This window comes from Nematolebias whitei, chromosome 2 (assembly GCF_014905685.2).
Source record: "Nematolebias whitei isolate Nwh7 chromosome 2, NemWhi1, whole genome shotgun sequence".
In the NCBI taxonomy this organism is placed as follows: Eukaryota; Metazoa; Chordata; class Actinopteri; order Cyprinodontiformes; family Rivulidae; genus Nematolebias; species Nematolebias whitei.
This window is the reverse complement of record NC_056499.1, coordinates 12,148,627-12,170,417: the sequence shown is the minus strand read 5'-3', so window position 1 is coordinate 12,170,417 and position 21,791 is coordinate 12,148,627. Positions and strand designations below refer to the sequence as shown.

The following is a 21,791-nucleotide window of genomic DNA, read 5'->3' as shown; positions in this document are numbered from 1 at the left end:
ATATATATAAAGGCATTTTTAAACCATTCCCACACTCTTGCAATATTCTAAACAATGTTTCTTAACTCCAATCGCTCTAAAAGAGCACAGATTGTCATGATTTCACTTCCTGCCTCCTCTGCTCTTTGCCACCTGCAAGCGCTCTTGGCCACGCCCACTTCTCCACTCTATGTGCTGAACAACTGATCAGCTGTTCAGCTGCAGCAGGAAGTTTATCCTGCAGTAGTATGGACTGCACAAATGTGCAGCAGGTGCTAAATAATTTAAAATAGTTTATTTTAAATAAAAATTCAATGCCGATCGTGCGGCTCATCCATCAATCAGCCAGTTGTGTGTCATGTCCAGTCTTACTTTGAAAACCCGCGATAGAGCAAGTCCGAGATAAACGAACCGCAAAGTAGCTCAGGACTGCGCGTTCAAAGTTTTCGTTCTTTTTCTCGTCACGCCGCTTCGGAATAAAACAGGCAAACTAAACACCAGACTCTGTCAGGAGTAACGATGTTTTGGTAATCTGTGTGCTGCACAAACGGAACAGAATTTAAAAAGAAGTAGTGAAGATTAACAGGATTTTTGGTGAAATACAAACGGAAAAACCAGCCGTGGTTGGAGCTTTGCAGCTCAACAGAAACATCGTTCAAAGTTTCAACAGACTGCAGAGAGTTGGTCTTCACGTCTTACAGTTTTTACACAGTCACAGTTAAAGTTTGATGATCTTTACTCAAAATGTTCAACTACAGTCGATGATGTCACACTTTAACTTTAGTGCTGTCAACCTTTTGTTTCTTCCACAACTCTTATCACTACAGATACACAATATAATTATCTCTCCTTGCTCTAAGACAAAGTTTTCTCCTAAATCTCAGAGTGCAGAGAGCGCACAATCAACACTTACATTTTATTTTAGCACAAAGTATTTTCTTCAAAACAGGAAGTGAAGGCTCTTTTTAACTCTTTTTAACTCGTCACATCTACTGATTTCCTTAATTTTGGGAAATAAGCCGATACTTGCATGAAAAACTGATTTTACCGATTTTTCTTTAGTTTTAACAACAATTGTCTAAACTTCATTTATATTTCAGAGCACTACCTCATGGCCAGTTAAAACAAGTTTCTATTGTTTCTAGGATATTGTTCAAACATATGTTTTTCAATAAAATAATATTGGAAAATTGAAAGTACATTGTGACCTTATAACACCTGATAGTGTCGCTTATACAGCAAAATCGGTATCGGACAAAATCGGAATCAGCAGCTCAGACTTTTTAGAAATCGGCCAGAAAACTGCAATCGGTGCACCCCTAATGAAAACCCACGTGGAAACGGAGAACACCTCACAAACGATTGAAGACATTTTGGACACTCTGCAGCGAACCCGTTCACCATCCAGTCTCCAACAGTCGCAGCTCAGTGAGACGATATAAAAAAAAAGTGCCAAATGTGTCTTCCTGGTGCATCGACGGCTCGGTATGCCATACAGGAAACAATAGACAGTCTCCACTGAGTTCTGCAGAAGAATAACTCCCTCAGCCTGTTGTTGTTTTTTTTTAGTTTTGAGGTTGAAGTGTAAATATAAACGTGTCAGTTCAGTCGACAGAAAAAAAACCCAGCAATATGTCTGTAATATTTATACTTTAATCCCCAAACTTAAAGAAATAGACTAAACCTGCGCTTCTTATTTGTGTTTTTTTTTTGTTCTTGTTCTTGCGTTCTTTTCTGACTTCTCCCTCACCAAACGTCACCGGAACGACGAGTCAGTTAAACATCGACTAAAAGACGTTTTTGTTTTGATTCCGATGCGGGCGAGTCGTGGGAATCGGCATTTTGTTGCTTTTGTTGTGTCAGCTTTAGTTTAGAGGCGCCGTCACCGATTCCAGCTGCTTCTCTCTTTTTGTTTTCGTTTTGTTTTTATGAGCCTGTCATCACATCTACTGTGTATCGCATCTCTGTGTTGCTTCTCGGTCGTCATCGTGCTCCTGTTCCTCTTCACTTTACGCTTCCACCACACATGTGAGAGTGTTTACATGTGAAGCATTGTTCTGTGTTTGCTCAGTTATGGTGCCTCTAATGAATTTAGCCGCATCACAGTCGTTGCATAAATGCATAAGCAATTCAGTCGACCTTCATCGCTGCGCACGCTGCGTGTGTTGATGTGTCTTATTTTTGCCACTCTAGGAGAGGGAGAGGAGGAGGCAACACGTAATGCTGATGAAGGCTGTCGAGGCTCGCAAGAAAGCAGAGGTAGACCACAAAGGCTTTTGATGAGTCAATGGAATTTGGCTTGTTAGCAAAATATTTCACGAACCACTGGGTGGATTTGAATGAAACTCTTAGGAAACAATCGTTGGATGTTTATCTACAGCTCATTAACATTTGGAGTCAGCCCAGTTAAAGATGGCTGCCACAGCCAACTGACCTTCCAAAACACAAAAGTGGCTTTAACTCGGTTAGTTTTACAGATACTGAGCTAAGATTAGGTGTGGTAGTAACCGAGACTCTTTTAAGATACATATATCAAGGGCTCCTCACTGCGTCAGATATTTGATTAAAAGATTGGCAATAGATGTTGGAGTTGACCCTGTTTGTCTGTTAGCAAAATATCTAATGAACCAGCCTAATTCAAGACGGCCATGACAGTTAATAAATATTTTCCAACACAGTTGCGACTTTAATTCAGTGAGTTTTACAAACACGAAGCCAAAACTTTGTGGTAGTAGTCGATTCATCCCATGTCACGTGATTTTAGTCTAAATCTCGGCGGGTGATATGCATTTCTTCATGCAATACTACATCTCTTATTTATTCCCACTTTCTCCCCTCTTCTTGCACACGCGCGTCCCCTGAATGCATTCTTTCGTTTAAACATTCGGGCCCTCCAGCACTTTTCCTCTGATCGCAGCTGAATTCTAGCACTCGGCAGAGTCGAGGAAAGTCTTTTTCTTGTTTTTTTTTTGTTGTTGTTGTTTTGTTTTTTTTGGCACACGTTTGACGCTGCCGTGCGTTCTGGACTCTCCAGGAGCGCGAACGCCTGCGGCAGGAGAAGAGGGACGAGAAGCGCCTGAACAAGGAGCGTAAACTGGAGCAGCGGAGGCTGGAGCTGGAGATAGCCCGGGAGCTGAAGAAGCCAAATGAAGACATGTGTCTGTCGGACCATAAGGTGGGAGATTTATTTGATCACTTCCTTGAATGAGCACTTTTCTTCACAATCATCACCGAAGTGTAAATGTTTAGAAATGTGCGCCCCCTGGTGGGTAAAGTAAAACATCACAACAAGAAAATAATATAAACTAGAAACATCTTGATAAGAACATGCTGAATCTGATCAAACTGTTCCTGGTTTTCTCTCTGCAGTCCCTCCCAGAGTTCTCCCGGATCCCCGGACTCATCCTGCCGGGCCGGGCCGTGTCCGACTGCCTGATGCTGATGCAGTTCCTGCGAGGCTTCGGGAAGGTTTTGGGACTTGATCTGAGCGCGGACATCCCCACGCTGGGGATGCTCCAGGAGGGTTTGCTCAACGTGGGGGACAGCATGGGCCAAGTCCAGGACCTTCTGGTTAAACTGCTCTCTCTAGCTGTCTGTGATCCGGGTCTGCCACCTGGACAAAAGGTGATTCAAACGATTCATCATATTATTAAACTCATCAACGTTAGATGGATTTAGGACTCTGATAACCTTGAATTGAACAGTTAAAGTGAAATTAAACATTTCGTTCCTGTTTTATTTAGACCAAAACTATGCTGGGAGACCATTTGACCAATGTGGGCATCAACAGAGACAACGTCTCCGAGGTGCTGCAGATGTACATGAGCGCTCATTGTGCCAACACAGAGCTGGCACCGTTAGCCCTGAGCCTGAAGACCAAAGCCTTCCAGGCTCACACACCCGCTCAGAAGGCCTCCATCCTGGGCTTCCTGGCCAACGAGCTGGCCTGCAGCAAAGCTGTGATCAGGTGAGACACAGAACAAAGTCAGCCGGGTTGTTTTGTAATTGTCCTCTGATTCAAGTCCCAAATGAGCAAGTATTCCCCAGTAAAGTCATTCCCAATACAAACTTGACATATTGTGGGAGATTTAGCTGATTTTGTTTCTGCTTGCAGTGAGATCGACAAGAACCTGGACCAAATGGCCAACATGAGGAAGGACAAGATCATCATGGAGGGAAAACTAAAGAAGTGAGTCTCATTTCTTCTCAGAAACATCATTTTTTTAAGTCCACGGTCAAATAAACCGGTTGATTTCTGCAGACTGAGAACTATTCACGCCAAGCGGACAGGGAAGAGGGAGGCCAGCTTGGGTGGGGAGGAGAACCAGTCTGTCGGAACGCCATCCTCCGCCTCCAAACGCAAGAGGAAACTGGTCGCGGACAGCGAAGACGAGGACGACGACGACGAGGACAGTGATGACCCAGCGGAAGATGATGATGAGGAGGAGGAGGAGGAGATCAAAAAGGTTAAAAAGGTGGAAACGTTTGACGAGGTAAACATAAAATAATCACCCGTAAAGACGCATTAGGGGAACTGCACGGCGTCTGTTTACACGTGGTTCTGTTTGTTTTGCCCCGACAGGATGAAGTGGATCAGGCCACCAGCATCGAGGAGCTGGAGAAGCAGATAGAAAAACTAGCCAAGGTGTGCACCTCTTTAGGCTGCGGGTGGGACACAGCTAACCACCATTAGCTTGTAGCTGCTAATGTGTGATTCAATGATTAACAGGAAGTCTCTGGAAACACTAAAGGGTGAAAAACTGAGGGGGAATCTTTTATAAACAGAGTTAAATAATCAGAAAATTATTAGTTACAAAAACAAATTTCAAAGCCGCCTTCTCCAGAATCAGCTGAAGTTTTTGATATATAACCATGAAAACAGCCCAAAGATAGTTAAAAATATAAAACCATAAAAACACACCGAGATAAATATTCTCTTTAATATTTTCTCTTTCTTCCTGTTATACTACTTTTAACCTTTTAGCTTACATTTTGCTCCTTTTACCCTTTGGCCAACGTTCAGCCACTTTTAGGTTTTACCTACAGTTCTGCTCATTTTTAGCTAATATTTAGGTATTTGTACGTTTTGGCTTCTATTCTGCTCATTTTTGCTACCACTCCAATCCTTTAACATTTTTAGCTGTTCTTTTGCTCATTTTAGCTTTAACTATTCCTCTCATTTTATTTTTTAGCTACTGTTTGCTCCTTTTAAAGTTCTTTGAGCTAACGTTTAGCTATTTTTAGTATTTGACTTCTATTTTGCTCTTTTCAGCTGATATTTACTGTTCTTCTCTTTTAGAGCTTTTAGCTTTTGCTTTGCTCCTTTTAGTTTTAGCTAACGTTTTGCTACTTTTTGAGTTTACGTCCTACTCCTTGTAGCTTTCGGCTAGCATTCTGCTTTACTTAACTAACATGGTTAACATAGTTAACTAACTATGTTTAGCTGCTGGCTTTCATTTAGCTCCTTTAAGTTTTTGGCTACTGGCTGCTTTTAGCTTCAGCTTCCATTTTGTTCCTTTTTGCTTTTTCTTATAGTTCTGCTCCTTTAAGCTTTGGGCTTTTGTTCAGCTACTTTTAGTTTTTTGGGTACCATTCTGCTAATTTTTGCTACCAGTCTACTCCTTTTAAGCTTCTAGCTTTTCTTTTGCTCTTTTAATTCATCGTTTTACTTCTTTTAGCTTTTGACAACCATGTAGTTTCTTTCAGCTACTGTTTGCTACTTGTAGCTTTTAACCCTGGTTTAGCTTTTTATTTGTTTTAGCTGTACCGGCTCAGCTTCAACTTCTTTAGCTGTGTATTCTGTTTAAAACTGGAAGTTTACAATCAACACAACGTAGTTTTCACTCAGCGACTCTTTGTTTGAGGCTTACTTCTCAGACTGTGTTTCTGTCTTGCTCGCTTTAACAGGGAGTGACAGACACAGGTGCGTGGTTTCCATGGTGACCACAATGGGCAGCAGCTTAGCCCGTTCTTCTGTTCTTGGTTCTTGTTACTCGTTTTATTCTGTAAAAAAAAAAAAAACATCAAAATTTAGGATTAATTTTTTTAGTCTAGATTATTTTTTTGCATCCTTCAACATTTCTGCAGAAATCTTCTTTTTTAAACATCTTTGCGTTTTGTTCATTATACAAACAAAAGAGTGCTGAAATGGAGCTTTTTACTAATGGAGGCATTAATTACCTTAATGAATTAGCTCGTTAGCCGAGCGCAGTCGTTAATAAAGCACGGGGATGAAAGAAGGACATTAAGGAGCATCTTTTGTTTTGAGGATCAGGTTTGTTTTGTCTCTGCAGCAACATCATCAGACCAGAAAGAAGCTCTTTGAGATATCTCATTCTTTACGCTCCATGATGTACGGACAGGACCGGTACCGCCGCCGGTACTGGGTCCTGCCGCACTGCGGCGGGGTCTTCATCGAAGCTATGGAGAGTGGAGAAGGTAGAGCGCCGTGTTATCATTTATTTTATTATTATTGCTGTGACTTTTAAAGGATTATGTCACGACTGTCGATTTGTTTTCCTGCAGCTCCGGAGGAACTGGAGGAGGAGCGACAGAGGAGGAGACGAGCTGCAGAGGAGGTGAAGGTGAAGGAGGAGCCCCAGGAGATCGAGCTGCACAAGGAGAAAATATCAGGCCTAGAGCAACAGAAGGAGGAGGAAAGGGAGCCGAATGGGAGGAAGAACTCCTTGTCGTCGTTCTACCCGAAGTCCGGCTGCGTGTCCAAACAGTGCACGCGCCGAGACGTCCTCAAAGACTCTGCTGTGAAGACCGAGGACAAGGACAGTCCACACGGGAGGAAGAACAGGAGTCACGTGGTGTCTAACACTGGAACGTCCTCCTCCCCTCATCACGGTAATCCTGAGCCGCCGGCGGCAGCGATCCCCTCCATGGTGACCTCTAACGACACCACCAACATCCCACTTCCTGCCACAACCTCCTTGTCCTTTCCCGGCCTGCTGGCTCCACGTGAAAGTTCCGGGAACACTCCCACCTCCTCCCCGTCCCTGCTCCTCTCCTTCCAGGCCAACGACCAGCTACTCCGAGTCCTGACCGAGAGGAGCGGGCACTGGTTCAGTTTGCTCCCTCGTAACCCCTGCGACCTCTCCTCCCTCACCGTCAGCCCCCCAGGAGTGCCTCGCGGCTCCCCTCAGGCATCCTCCACCCCGGGCAGACCCAGGTCTCCGCCTCCGTCCCCAGCGCTTCCTCTCACACCGTCCGCTGCCTCAGCCTCCACCAGCCCGCACCACCCGGCCGGCCTCCTCAACTACCCACTGTCCACCCTGCAGGTGAGACTGGCAGCACACGAAGACGTCTTTTGAGCCTTTTGATGGCTTCAGAAGCTCAGTGCTCTATTCTGCAGCCTTCCCGAGGCTGCGGGTTCAAGCTCAGGTTGCGTCAGGAAGAGAACTTGACTAAAAACCGTCATCAATTTTTTACTGTGATGACCCCCTTGCTGAAGGCAGCAGCCAAAGGAAAAGCAGCAGCAACAGCTTCTAGCTAGCCTTTTAATATATTAGGCTAGCCTTTTGATACTCCTAGTTTTATGGCAGCATTTAGTCAAGTCAACTTTATTTATAGAGCACATTTAAAACATAAACTGTTATCAAAGTGCTTAACAACATCAGTGAGAGTAAAATTAATAAAAAAAATACACACCAATGATAATACTGAAAAATTAATTAAAAAGCATTAAAAATATATGAACACAGAACAAAAACACTAAATCAACTCACACTTTGTGAAATGCCAGAGAAAACAGACGTGTTTTTTTTTTTTTTAACCTTTATTTATACTGGTTAGTTCCCATTGAGCCTCGAGGACTCATTTACAAGAGAGACCTGTTTTAGCAGAGGTTTGAACACAGGACGGGAGGTGGCCTAATGTCGGCGGGGGGGCAGGTTGTTCCAGAGTTTGGGGGCCACGACTGAAAAAGCCCGATCACCTCTGAGTTTCAGTCTTGTTTTTGGAACAGCCAAAAACCGCTGATCGGATGATCTCAGGGCCCGAGAGGGAACATATGGTTCCAGTAGCTCAGAGAGTTAAAGGGGTGCGAGGCCATTTAGACTCTTATAGGTCAACAACAGAATTTTAAAATTCTATTCTAGTACGCACATTTAGCTACATTTATTTAGTTTTTTGCTACATTTAGCTAGGCTTTTGATACTTTTAGTTTTTAGCTGGCATTCAGCTATTTTTAGCTTTTATTAGCATTTTGCTCATTCCAACTTATAGCTAATATTTTTCTACATTTAGCTATTAGTTAGCTTTTTGGTACTTTTAGGTTTTAGCTAGCCTTTCGCTACTATTAGTTTTAACTGGTGTTTTACTACGTTTAGATTTTGTTAGCATAACGTTGATTTTAACATCTAAATAGTTTTTTGCTACGTTTAGTTTTTAGCTAACCTTTGCTACTTTTTATTATCAGTCAGTGCTCTGTAATTTTTAGCTTTCCTTAGCATTTTTTCTCTTTTTAACTTTTGGCTAGCCTTTTGCTGCTTTTAGTTTTTAGCTAATGTTTTGCTACGTTCAGCTTTTAGCTACTCTTTTGATATTTTTAGCTAGCTTTTTGTAACTTTTGGGTTTTAGCTAGCATTTGACTACAAACCAGATTCCAAAAAAGTTGGGACACTAAACAAATTGTGAATAAAAACTGAATGCAATGATGTGGAGGTGCCAACATCTAATATTTTATTCAGAATAGAACACAAATCACAGATAAAAAGTTTAAACTGAGAGAATGTATCATTTTAAGGGAAAAATCTGTTGTTTCCAAATTTTATGGCGTCAACAAATCCCAAAAAAGTTGGGACAAGTCCATTTTTACCACTGTGTGGCATCCCCCCTTCTTCTTACAACACTCAACAGACGTCTGGGGACAGAGGAGACCAGTTTCTCAAGTTTGGAAATAGGAATGCTCTCCCATTCATGTCTAATACAGGCCTCTAACTGTTCAATCGTCTTGGGCCTTCTTTGTCGCACCTTCCTCTTTATGATGCGCCAAATGTTCTCTATAGGTGAAAGATCTGGACTGCAGGCTGGCCATTTCAGTACCCGGATCCTTCTCCTACGTAGCCATGATGTTGTGATTGCTGCAGAATGTGGTCTGGCATTATCGTGTTGAAAAATGCAGGGTCTTCCCTGAAAGAGATGACGTCTAGATGGGAGCATATGTTGTTCTAAAACCTGAACATAGTTCTCTGCATTAATGGTGCCTTTCCAGACATGCAAGCTGCCCATGCCACAAGCGCTCAAGCAACCCCATACCATCAGTGATGCAGGTTTCTGAACGGGGCGTTGATAACAACTTGGGCTATCCTTGTCCTCTCTGGTCCGGATGACATGGCGTCCCAGTGTTCCATAAAGAACTTCAAATCGTGACTCATCTGACCACAGAACAGTCTTCCATTTTGCCACACTCCATTTTAAATGACCCCTGGCCCAGTGCAAACGTCTGAGCTTGTGGAGCTTGCTTAGAAATGGCTTCCTCTTTGCACTGTAGAGTTTCAGCTGGCAACGGCGGATGGCATGGTGGATTGTGTTCACTGACGATGCTTTCTGGAAGTATTCCTGAGCCCAATCTGTTATTTCCTTGACAGTGGCATTCCTGTTTGAGGTGCAGTGACGTTTAAGGGCCCGGAGATCACAAGCATCCAGTCGAGTTTTACGGCCTTGACCCTTACGCACAGCGATTGTTCCAGATTCTCTGAATCTTTTGATGATGTTATGCACGGTTGATGATGATAACTTAAAAGTCTTTGCTATTTTATGCTGGGTAACACCATTCTGGTATTGCTGCACTATCTTTCTGCACAACAATGGTGGAATTGGTGATCCTCTTACCATCTTGGCTTCTGAGAGACACTGACACTCTTAGAAGCTCTTTTTATACCCAATCATGTTGTCAATTGACCTAATTAGTGTTAATTGGTCTTCCAGCTGTTCGTTATATGCGCAATTTCCTTTTTCCAGCCACTTATTGCTACTTGTCTCAACTTTTTTGGGATTTGTTGACACTGTGAAATTTTGAATCAACATATTTTTCCTTTAAAATGTTACATTGACTCAGATTAAACTTTTGATCTGTCATCTATGTTATATTACGAATAAAATATTGACATTTGCCATCTCCACATCATTGCATTCAGTTTTTATTCACAATTTGTTTAGTGTCCCAACTTTTTTGGAGTCCGGTTTGTACTTTTAGCATGATGTTTTTCTACCTTTAGCTTTTAACTAGTGTTCAACTTCTGCCCAACAGTTCATTTTCAGCTTCTTCAGCCTCTTCAACTGTCATTCAGCGTTCAGATGGTATTTGAGCAGTAAATGTAGTTTCTTCAACTCTTAATCAGTTTGTCTTCTCTTCCCTGCAGCTGAAGTCCGGGGGCTCGTTGTTGGGGGTTTCATTTGGAGGGTGGCCCAGCGGGGTGATAAGTCCCAGCTTGCCCCTCTGCAGCAGTCCCAGCCCCCTGCCGGGTCACTCTCTGGAGGGCAACACAGCTGCGAGCGTCTCCAGTAAGAGCGAATCACCTTTACCTCGCATCGAGAAGAGCTCCTCCATGCCTTCGCCTGCCTTGGAGATGCCAAAGTCGCTCGACCACTCTTTGCCTCGGCCCATTCCAGAGGGTGGGTGCCGACAAACGAAACAAATTTATTTATTTATTTATTAATGCCTGCTGTTTTAGTCTCCTTAGGTTGCTTTTAATTTACAGCAACCATTTTGCTACTTTCAGTTTCAGTTACGTTTTTGCACCCGTTAGCTTTAAGTTACCATTTTGCTCTTATTAGCTATCATTTTTGTAGTTTTACCATACCAGTACTGTTTTGTTCTTTTTAGCATTTAGCTCAGTTTTGCCCAGTTTAGCCTTTAGCTTTGATTTTGCTCTGTTTAGCAACCATTTGACTACTTTTATTGTGTAGCTAACAGTTTGATGATTTTATCTTTTTAGCTATCACTCTGCTTCTTTTAGCTTCCATTTATCTTCTATTAGCTACCATTTGCTAGTTTTATCATATAGCTACCAATTAGCTCCTTTTAGCTTTTAGCCCAGTTCTGTTTCTTCTAGTTTTAGCTTCCATTTAGCTCCTTTTACCTTAACCAACTCAACAGTTCCAACTTATTTTTCATCGTCATTCTCAGCATTCACACTAGATTTGAGCAGAAAATGCTTTTTCTTGAGTTTAAGTTGTTTCTGCCTTTCCAAAAGAACCGTGGATTCGGCATCTCTGCCTGTTTTAGCTGATGTTGACGTGTGCTGCCTGTTTCAGAGCTGCTTACGGGTTGGTGGCGAGTGTCCCACGTGGAGCAGCTGAGGGCTCTGGTCAACGCGCTTCACAGTCGAGGAATCCGAGAAAAAGGTCTCCACAGACAGATGCAGAAATATCTGGAGATCATCCCTCAGGTCTGCACCAAACACAGAGACGGTAGGTTCCTGCAGCTGCTCTTCTCAGCGTGTTTCATCTCTGAGGTTCTGGTTCGGTTCTATTAAGCTACAGAATCATATTCGTGGTCATCACTTAATGATCTGCAGGAACTTTGACGTGTGAAGCGCTCAGAAAATTGTTTCTTTTGTTTTTCTACCTGCTGCTAAATACTTTAAGCTAATTTGGCCAGTTATACATCAATATTTGGCTTATTTAGGAAACAGGTGTTAATACCATTTGCTTTTGGAACTTTTAAAATTTTCAATATATTTAATTTACCAATATTTTCTTTGAAACAAAAAAAACAGCTCTCTTCAGTTCCTTCAAAGACATTGTTAGTCTTTGGCTCTTGGCTCTGTGTTTTGTTTTCTTTAGCTACTTTGAGCTAATCTTTTAGTGTTTTAAGCTAACTTTTAGGTGCTATTTTAGCTTTGAGCTAATTGTTTTAGTTTTTAGCTAGCTTTTAGCTACATTTAGGTTTTAGCTAGCTTTTTGTTCTTCTTGCGTTTATCTATTGATGTAATACTTTGAGATAATGTTTTGCTACATTTAGATTTTAGCTGGGGTTCAGCTTCTTTTAGTTTTTAGCTAGTGGTTACCTTCTTTAACTTTTACCTTACATTTGGACTTTTTTAGCTTTTAGTGTTCTGCTGCTGTTCATCTTTTAGCATTTTGTTGTTATTTTTATGGCTTTTCGCCATTTTTTTGGATACTTTTGCGTTTTAGCCATTGTTTTATTTCAGCTGAAATATCTCAGTTTCAGCTTATCAAGTAGATTTCAGCTGTCTTTCAGCTCATGCATGTTTCTTTAGTCAATCCTTCCATCGGCTGATGTTCGGTCTACGTCTGTCGGCATGTTTCTGAGTGAATCCTGATTGACAGCTGTCATTTCATCCATCCAGTGGCCATGATCGAGCTCCGTGAGCTGGAGGAGAGCCAGGTGAGCGTGGAGTCGGTGCGGGGCTGGTGTGTGGAGGAGCAGGCCATGGAGATGGACATCGCCATGCTGCAGCAGGTGGAGGAGCTGGAGAGGAAGGTCACGGCAGCCAGCCTGCAGGTCAAGGTGAGTCTCAGAGAACCATGTCCTGGTCTCTGGTATCAACTAGAGGAGTAACAGACTACTCTGCTCTCAGGGCTGGACCTTTCCGGACCCTCAGTCCGAGCGGGAGGACCTGGTGTACTACGAGCACAAGCCCCTCACCAAGTGCACACTGTTGTCAGCAAGTGCAGGGGACAAGGACTCCAGAGACTCCAAGGAGCACCCGGAGGACCGCGTGGAGAAGGGCGGGGTGATGCGTCACCCGGACAACCCGCTGGACATAGCAGTGACACGTCTGGCTGATCTGGAGCGCAACATCGAGAGAAGGTACCTGAGGAGCCCCTTAGGTACCACCATTCAGATCAGGCTGGATAATGTGGGTACGGTCACTGTCCCTGCCCCCGCCCCATCCACTAGTGCTGACAGGGAAGGGTAGGTCATTTCTCCAACCAAAGCTCCGCCCACTGTCCCACTGAGACCACTTCCTCTCTCTGTGTGTGCTTTTTGTTTCCCATTTTACGTCAAACTTACAAAAACCGCATTTTCACAGAAAATGCAGTGTGAATGCTGAGTGCTGAATGTCATGTTTGAAATTTAAAGAAGAAGCTAAAGCTTAGTTGTTAAAGTTAAAAGAAGCTGAACAAAAGCTAAAATGGGCAGAACAGGAGCTAAAATGAGCATCCAAAAGTCTAAAATGAGTATTGTAAAGGTTAAGAAAAGCAAAACAGAGGCCAAAATGAGCAAAAAGAAGCTGAAATAAGCTAAACAGATGCTGAACTAAGCAAAACAAGCTGAAATGAGCAAAGCAGAGGCTAAAATGAGCTAAACAGAGGCTGAAATTAGAAAAACAGGCTGAAATATGGCAAGTAAAACAGAGACTAAAATGAGCAAAACAGAGGCTGAAATAATCAGACCAGTGGCTAAATGAGTAGAATAAGGGCTGAAATTAGCAAAACATCCTAAAATATGCAGAACAGAATCTAAAATGAGCAAAACAAAGGCTGAAATGAGCAGAATACAGAAGAAAGGAGCAGACAACAAGAAATAAAGCTAAAAGAAACAGAACAATAGCTAAAAGCCAAAAAGAGGAGAATAATACCTCAAATTAGCAACGCTGTTGCTACAATTGGCTAATCAGGTGCTAAAATTAGCTAAGTAGTAGCTAAGAGATTAAAAACCTTTAGCTCAATCTAGAATTATCAAAGCATTCTAAAATTAGCTAAGTGGTCAGTAAAAGCTTAAAGTAGCAGAATGGTAGCTACAAATAGCTAAAGATAACAAAATGGAGAAAAATGCTGGGGCAGATTTTAAACAGAATTTTTTTGAAGGAAATAGTAAATTTAATGTTTTTCTATTGAAATTTTGATTGTAAATAAAGTTAAATGTTCTGAAAAGTCTACAAGTTACAAAAACCAGAAGCCACATATCTGCTGAATGAGCCGAACGTTTTGATCTGTGAACGGCTAAAACAGCACAAAGTATGCTGAAGTAGTTTTACTTCATAAACACATGAAATATTTTGAATGCTGACTCAGCATTCACACAATAACCCAATTAAATGGTCTTTTCTTTTTTTTTTTTTTGAGTTTTGGGTGGTGGTTTGTCACTCTTGTGTTTTGGGTGGTGGTTCGTCACGCTTGTGTTTGTCGTTCAGGGGTTCTTTCCGAGCGGCCGGGGCTCCACTCAGCCTCATTTCCTGCAGTCATTGTTTGATTTGTTTCCTGGTCATCTGCATGGTGTTGTGGATTTATGACCTTTAACAGTCCAGACTTATGCTATCTGCATGAGAGCATCCCCATATTGTGATAAGACTGATGTGTAACCCCCCCCCCACACACACACACACACACACACACACACACACATCCCTTTAAACCCTCATGCCTGTCTCTGCACAGCTGAAACCTCTTTGGCACCTTTTTCAACTGATACCAAACTGTTTGGATGTAAAACACATTTTCATGCATTAGAGCAGCCATTTTGGTTCTCATCGTCCTGTCCCCTTTTAGGAGTGAGGAGGAGGTGGCGCATGGTATGAAGGTCTGGAGGAAGGCCCTGAGTGAGGTGCGCAGTGCTGCGCAGCTGGCCATGTGCATCCAGCAGCTGCAGAAGTCTATCGCCTGGGAGCGGTCCATCATGAAAGTGGTAAGAAACGGTCAAATAACGAAACCAGCTCCTTTCAGGAAGGGTTGGCTTGTTTTTACCAGATCCATTGTTTCTTTCAGTACTGTCAGATGTGCAAAAAGGGCGATAACGAGGACCTCCTCCTGCTGTGTGACGGCTGTGACAAAGGCTGCCACACTTACTGCCACAAACCCAAAATCACCAGCATCCCAGAAGGAGACTGGTACTGCCCAGCCTGCATTTCCACGGTACCAGGACTTGTTCTCACTCACTCACCTGAAATTATACCTTCTGTTGGTAGCAATACATAATACAGCCTGGCATGTACCTGGTGCCAATTACCTCCCATAAGTTTTAGGTATGTACCTGGTAACTATCTAGTACTTTTATGGGGTACAGTATGTGCAAAGTACTTACAGGCAGGGCTCAACTTGTAAACCGATCGATGCCGGAATGTAAATAGTGGGTGGGCCGGCTGGGGAAGGGGGTGGTTTAATGAGTTGTTAAACATCTACGTCTACCTACATTTGTAAACACTCGCATCCCCCCCCCCCCCCCCCCCCCCCCCCCTTCCGAACACCCCCCCCCCCCCCCCCCCCCCCCTTTACTTGACGGTTCAGAGCTGACTCTTCTCCACCGAACTCACTGTCAGACTCCACCCGAGTGCCCTAAACAAACAACCACAAATCAGATGGTACGACTACAAAGTCTATCATCAATCTATGACCTAGAGAGTCCTAGTGCCAAGTTGTGGACACCCTTATGCTTGAACATGGTGTTCATGATGGACAAGCCATGATTAGCACAGAGTCCAACAACAGAACACCGCTCGGGTTCAGATCAGAGAGGCCGTTCTAACCAATTACGCTCCTCCAGATCACACTGTCATTACCTACGTGGGCATTGAATTTCATTGGCAGAATTAAGGAGTCCCCAGATGGCGCACCTTCCAGCACCCCAACTGAGGACTCCCAAGAAGGCTGGATACTCCAAACTGCCGTTTGGCACCTATACACAAACAACAGTCATAGCCCATCCCCCCACACAAAGGCGCAGGGAAGCTACCCTCTCATTTACCGGGGGGAACTCCCAACACACAGGCACCAAGTTGGGGGGCCAAAAGTAGACCCACACCAGCTCAGCGTCTTTCACTGTGGGCAACTCCAGAGTGGAATATGGTCCAACCCCTCTCAAGGGAAGTGGTTCTGAAGCCCATGCTGTGCATCGAGGTGAGCCCAACTACATCTAGTCAGTACCTCTCAACTTCACGCACAACCTCAGGCTCCTTCCCCGCCAGAGAAGTTACATCCCATGTCCCAAGTGCCAGGTTTGGTAAGCCTGGGTCAAAGCACCAAGGCCCCCGCCTTCGGCCACTGCCCATGGATTCATGCACCCGACTCGTATGGCCCCTGCTGCAAGTGGTGGGCCTGCAGGAGCTCCTGGGGTCATTCAGGTGCACAAACTCCTCCACCACAATAAGGTGGCGATTCCAGGAGGAGTTCCATGCCTACCATTCCATATCTGATAAATTTTACCAAGTACTTTTATGGGTATGTACCAAATACTTACAGGTTATGTGCCTGGTGCAAACCTGGTACTTACTGAGCAGGTACCTGTTGATTATGTATAATTTAATCAATATGTACCTATTACTTACTCAGTATATACCTATTGGATATGTACCTGGTATACCATTCCATATCTGGTACCTATTACCACTCATATGTACAATGTATGTACCATGTGATTATCTAGTGCTTTTATAGGGTATGTACCAAATACTTACAGGTATCTGGTACAAACTAGGTCTTATTGGATATGTACCCGTTAATTATCTAGAACTTAATGAATATGTATCTGGTATTTACCTGATAGGTACCGGGCTGTATTTTGCATTGCAACATAAAAATACTTGCTACAGTATTTACCTTTATCTACCTGTTTTAAAACTTGCATTTTTGTAGTTTTTGGAATAAAGTGTTGTAGTGTACTTTTACTGCACTGACAGTTTAGTGTCCTGAACTTCATGTGACATTAGATTTCTTAAATTTCCAGGCAAGTGGTTCATCCCCAAAGAGCAAAAAGCCTCCGGTTAAACCTGCAGCTTCTGGTGGAGGAGGCGGTAAAAAGGGCACGGAGGCCAAGAAGAACGGGAAGCCGGCAGGTAACGGTGAAGTGTCGGAGGAGGATTCAGCCAGTGCCAGCAGCACGCCCAAGAAAGGAACAAAAGACACCAGCAGGAAGAGGAAGACGGAGGACAGTTCCCCCGCTCCGATACCGAGCAATCAGGAAAGTCCTGTATGTGTGAAGAGAGCCAAGACGGCGAGAGACAACAACCGGGATCTGGGGTTGTGCAGGTGCGTGTCTCTGTGTGGAATTCTTCATAGGGTAGCTCTGACTTCCTGTTTACATCCATGACAAGCTGCAGCGCTGACTCATGACTAAAACACAGTCCCAACTGTTCTTTTAGTTCGTAATTCAAATTCTGCTTTCTGTGTTGTTTTGTTTGTTAACAGGGTTCTGCTCGCGGAGTTGGAGCGACATCAGGACGCGTGGCCGTTTCTCACTCCTGTCAACCTGAAGTCGGTTCCTGGCTACAAAAAGGTCATCAAAAAACCGATGGACTTCTCCACCATACGAGAGAAGCTCGTCAGCAGCCAGTGAGTCCCCAGCTGTTCTGTTTGTAGGGTTCAAGATAAATAAGATAAATCTGTCTCAAATATACATCCACCTATTAGACTGAGACCACCGAGGTGCTCCACAGAACGCCACAGGAAGTCCTTCCTCCCTGTGGATATCAAACTTTTCAACTCCTCCCCCTTTTTACACATAGAACAATAAAATTAATCCTGCACCACAATAAACACTTACATTTTTCTGTCTGCACCTGACCTGTTTTAGACTTTAGCTGTTGGTATTTTTATATTTTCTGTGTTTTTTTATATCTTGTGTGATTCCTTGTGTACATTCCTTTGTACTGAAACTCTGGCACAACAATTTCCTGCTGGATCAATAAAGTTGTATCTTATCTTATCTTACCTACAGGTATATGTGAAGATAAATCAGCCCCAAATTTACATCCACCTACAGGTGGAAGTATACCATACTTTCCACTGTACACGTTGCACCGCCATATAAGTTGCATCAGTCCAAAAATGCCTAACAAAGTGGAAAAAATCATAAATACGTTGCTTCACCGTTTAAGTCGCAGCTATTATACGTCACTGCTGACAACCCGGAAATGTGGGCAGGTGTTGTGCCAAAAATCAATTGGCTGCCAAATGGCGGCTCCGGGAGCATGCACGGGAGGACTTTAACAATAATTTAACAAGATTTACACTTAAAAACAATTATTTGTTTGCTCGACATTATAGCAAAGGTGTGTCTCAGTTTAACTTTTCCTTAATAAACGCACTTTAATGGTCAAATCAGCTGCATTTTGCCTGAGCAGCTGATTTTTATGTTTGCTCCAGGAGTTCGAGTGATACAAAGGTGACTTTGTATGGCAAGCCAAGTGTCTCATTAATCGTCACTTTTACCTATTAATGAGACATTTGGCTTGCCATATTACTCTAGGGCCCTTTAGTGTGTGAAAATGGTAGTGTTCAATATTTTCCATCTCAGCCAAAAAAGTGGGTTATAAATATGGGGGGGAAAAACAAACAAGTCGCTTCGCCCTATAAGTCACAGTGCATACTAACCCTTCTCTGAAGGCGTTGAAGGCCCTGAGTGTTTTCCACTGCTCTAACTACTTGTAGTTCTAGTTATGCTTTAAGCTTCATAATGTGTCACTCATAATGTGAGTGTGTTATGACCGCAATATTTTCTTCTTTGATGCATTTATTTTTATTCTCTCAGGTATCAAAATCTGGAGACTTTCATCATCGACGTCAACCTGGTGTTTGACAACTGCGAGAAATTCAACGAGGACAACTCGGACATCGGCCGAGCCGGCCACAACATGAGGAAGTTTTTCGAGAAGCGCTGGACTGAGCTTCTGAAACAAACAAACTAAAATTCTACTTTTCGTACCCGAGCACCTGGTTTTACTTGGATTATTTTTTTTGTTTTGTTTTTTCTGCTGGAGTTTGCGGCTTTGCAGGATGGAAGAAAAAGTCAGCAGCTCCTCAATGAGGAATCCTTTGTGTGTGTAAGACCGGTTTCACCTTAACATTAAAAAAACAAAAGAATAAAAAAAGTTACATGAGGTGCGCTGGATTTATTACAACAGGGATAAAAGCCCCAAAGAGTCCCAGAGAAACGGGGTGTCCGAGTGCAATAGCATTCCCTGTGAGAGAACACTGCACTGAACGAACGCTCAGCTGTCACTGATCGATCTGCGCCACACTTTCCACTACCTTGTACAGAGCCTTTTGTTATTTAATCATATTATAGTGAATGTATTTAATTTTGTATTAATTATTTATGAATCAAGGTCCACTTCATTTTCTATGAAAAGGAGAAATCATCCAAACTGCTTTGAATTTAAAACAAAACAAACAAAAAAAAAAGGAATGTTGTTGTGTTATAATTTTATTTTTTGTCTCCCAAATATCAAACAAAGCCAAGAAAAAGAAAAAAAAACAAAACCTGTTTACACTGTTTAGCTTTGCGGCGTCAGAGGACTGCGTTCATTTGTTCAAACTGCGTTTATTTAGTCAGAAAACAGGCGATCCGTGTGTATATACTGTTTATTAATGTCAATATTTACGTCTTGTTTGGAACGATGTGTAAAAATTGTTTAAGAATATTAAGATATTGTTTATGCCTTAGAATGATTGTAGCATTCTATTTTAGTGAACGTGATGAAAGCATTATCATAAATATTGTTTGTACAGTATATACATATCCTCTGCAAACACTGTGGTATCCTTAATCTTGGTAGTGCCTACCCTTCCAACAGGGGCGTGTAGGGGATGTTGTTTTTATTTAGTTTTTCATTCTTTCGGTTATTTTTTAAATATGAGTTCAATCCAACAGGGCCTCCAACGTTGGACAGCGACTCGGAAATCATTCCTCACCAGAGCAGAAATAATAAAAATAAAAAAACACAAAGGAACAACGAGCATTCGGTTATGTTTCCACGAACATTTCCTGGGATTCTGCCACGATTCAGAGGACCTACGGCCATTTGTAACCACTGTGTTGAACCTTGCTGTGTGTTGTGGCCTGATGGAGGCAGCTAGAATTTTTTTGTACACAAGTCAAAAGTACTTGAAGTTACTTTATTTAAGATATTGTGGAATAAAAGTATCATTCTTTTGTAGGAGCTTTATTTTTCACTAGTGTGTGGCACGGACCTATTAAAAGGATGTTTTTTTCAACGTAATCGTCTTGTGCTTGTTTTGTTTCGCTCGACAGAACTCATTGTAGTTGTAAATTAAAAATGATTTATATATATCACCTGCTAACAAAAAGTAATGGATGTAAATTTACAACTGAAGAACTTTTGAAGAGTCAAACATGGTGACAACAGCCAGTTTTTCAGATTTTCAGCTAAAATTTGGTGTGGTAGTATTGGATAAATTCATTTTATGTATTATAAATAAATTAACTGTCAAATAATTTTTAAACAATAACCACAATGTTTTTAAACTCTTCTATTCTCTTGATGGTTCAAAGTAAATAAACTTTAATCCAAAAGCACATTTAAAACAACTAAATTTGATTCAAATACTGTACTCTAAACAATGCCCAAAGCATTCAACAAACGAACATTAAATCAGAGAAGAGAATAAAATGGGAAATATTTTAAATACATATTTTTTTTAAATGTTCATGACTGTTAATTCGTGTTTTATAAACTTGCTTTATCCATAATTAATTGTCTCTTAGTTACAAAAGTAACCATTTACATCAAAGTTACTTAACATACTGGTACATAACAATACTTCACCTAACATTCACCAATGGTGTGCCACAAGGCTCAGTTTTAGGTCCCACTCTTTACAATTTATAAAAAATAATGTAGGTCTAAACATTCCTGACCCATCCTTGCATCTCTATGCCAATAACGCTGTTGTTTATTGCCGAGCTAATACAGTTGCCATGGTTTTCCAGCTTCTATCGTCTGGATTTGACAAAATTCAGTCAGACTTGTTCCATCTCAAGCTGGTGCTAAATGCTGACAGGGATGTTGTTTTCCAACAGAAAGTCAGTGTCAGCAACTCTTCCTCCTATCTCATCCATGCATGGTGTTCCTATTGAGTTTGTAGATTCTTACAAATACTTGGGAATTTTGGTTGATGTGCATCTCTTTTAAACCACATACCGAAAACTTGATAAAGAAACAAATTAAAACTGGGTTCTTGTTTTTTTTTTTTTTCAGAAATGGATCTCTGAATGTAAAACCTCCTTGTAACCGCTACTTTTCTACCATCCATTGACTACGGTGACATTATTTACATGAATGCTCCTGCCAGCTCCTTGCAGATGTTAGATGCTGTCTACCATTGTACACTAAGATTCATAACTGGTTGTAACTACCATACCCATCACTGCACTCTGTACTCACTGGTCAGTTGGTCATCATTATCTACATGTAGGCTCTCACACTGGTTCATTTTCATCTATAAATCCCTCTTTGGTCTACTACCTTATATCTCCTCCCTCATGTCACGCCGTTGGTGCAGTTACAACGTGCGCTCTCAGGGCATCATTACCTGCAGCGTTCTCTTAGTGTGGACTGAACTTGGCAAAAAGGTCTTCTCCTACTCTGCTCCTGCAACCTGAACACCTGGAAACAGGAACTGAAGCTGTCCTCTTTGATTTCTTTAAGGGGTTTCACACATTTGATAATGTCAATAGAAAAATCAAAGCAAATATGTTCTTGTTTGTAGTATTTTCACCCTGTTTTATGGCACCCTGATTTATTGTTTTATACACTACTCTTATTTTTACTGCATTTTTACTGTAGTTTATTGTTGTCATTGTTTACTGTTTTGTTGTCTGTACTTTATATGTTCTGTCTGGAACAGGTCCGTCTTGTAAATGAGTCCTTGTGGCTCAATGAGGCATAGCCTGTATAAATAAAGGTTGAATGAGTGTTGGTTTAATAAGGAGAAAGAACGGCCTTCTTTCTGTTTTCATCAACATGGAAAAATAAAAAACTGTACATTTGTTCACTGTGTTGAAGATGCTAAATTATTATGATTATTAATGGTCCATATAAATGTGTGTGCATATATATATATATATATATATATATATATATATATATATATATATA

At 42.0% G+C, this 21,791-nt stretch overlaps 2 protein-coding genes across 2 annotated transcripts in view; both read left to right on the top strand.

Moving 5' to 3' along the window:
* The window catches only part of LOC119425546 (bromodomain adjacent to zinc finger domain protein 2B), a gene marked incomplete in the record, with an annotated part of 115,598 nt that extends 112,469 nt beyond the window's left edge, over positions 1-3,129 (top strand). The window contains 3 exon segments of the mRNA XM_037693076.1: positions 2,173-2,238; positions 3,014-3,068; positions 3,119-3,129. Coding sequence (XP_037549004.1) covers positions 2,173-2,238; positions 3,014-3,068; positions 3,119-3,129 — 132 coding nt within the window.
* On the top strand, positions 3,103-19,058 carry baz2ba (bromodomain adjacent to zinc finger domain, 2Ba). Its single transcript, XM_037690193.1, has 17 exons — positions 3,103-3,154; positions 3,349-3,603; positions 3,723-3,946; positions 4,094-4,168; positions 4,241-4,472; positions 4,562-4,624; positions 6,273-6,417; positions 6,505-7,265; positions 10,350-10,602; positions 11,245-11,400; positions 12,303-12,463; positions 12,534-12,871; positions 14,449-14,584; positions 14,665-14,811; positions 16,619-16,920; positions 17,080-17,223; positions 18,422-19,058. Exons 1-17 carry the CDS (start codon positions 3,134-3,136, stop codon positions 18,576-18,578), a joined length of 3,570 nt encoding a protein of 1,189 aa, XP_037546121.1. The 5' UTR covers positions 3,103-3,133; the 3' UTR covers positions 18,579-19,058.
* Positions 19,059-21,791: the final 2,733 nt, after the last annotated feature.

What these genes read in the sequence shown, in the direction of transcription:
- baz2ba (XM_037690193.1), top strand. Translation starts at nt 3,134, where the DNA reads ATGTGTCTGTCGGACCATAAG. An exon ending in GCCTCGGCCCATTCCAGAGG is followed by an intron (nt 10,603 to 11,244) that starts GTGGGTGCCGAC and finishes TGCCTGTTTCAG; the next exon opens with AGCTGCTTACGGGTTGGTGG. An exon ending in CTGCACCAAACACAGAGACG is followed by an intron (nt 11,401 to 12,302) that starts GTAGGTTCCTGC and finishes TCATCCATCCAG; the next exon opens with TGGCCATGATCGAGCTCCGT.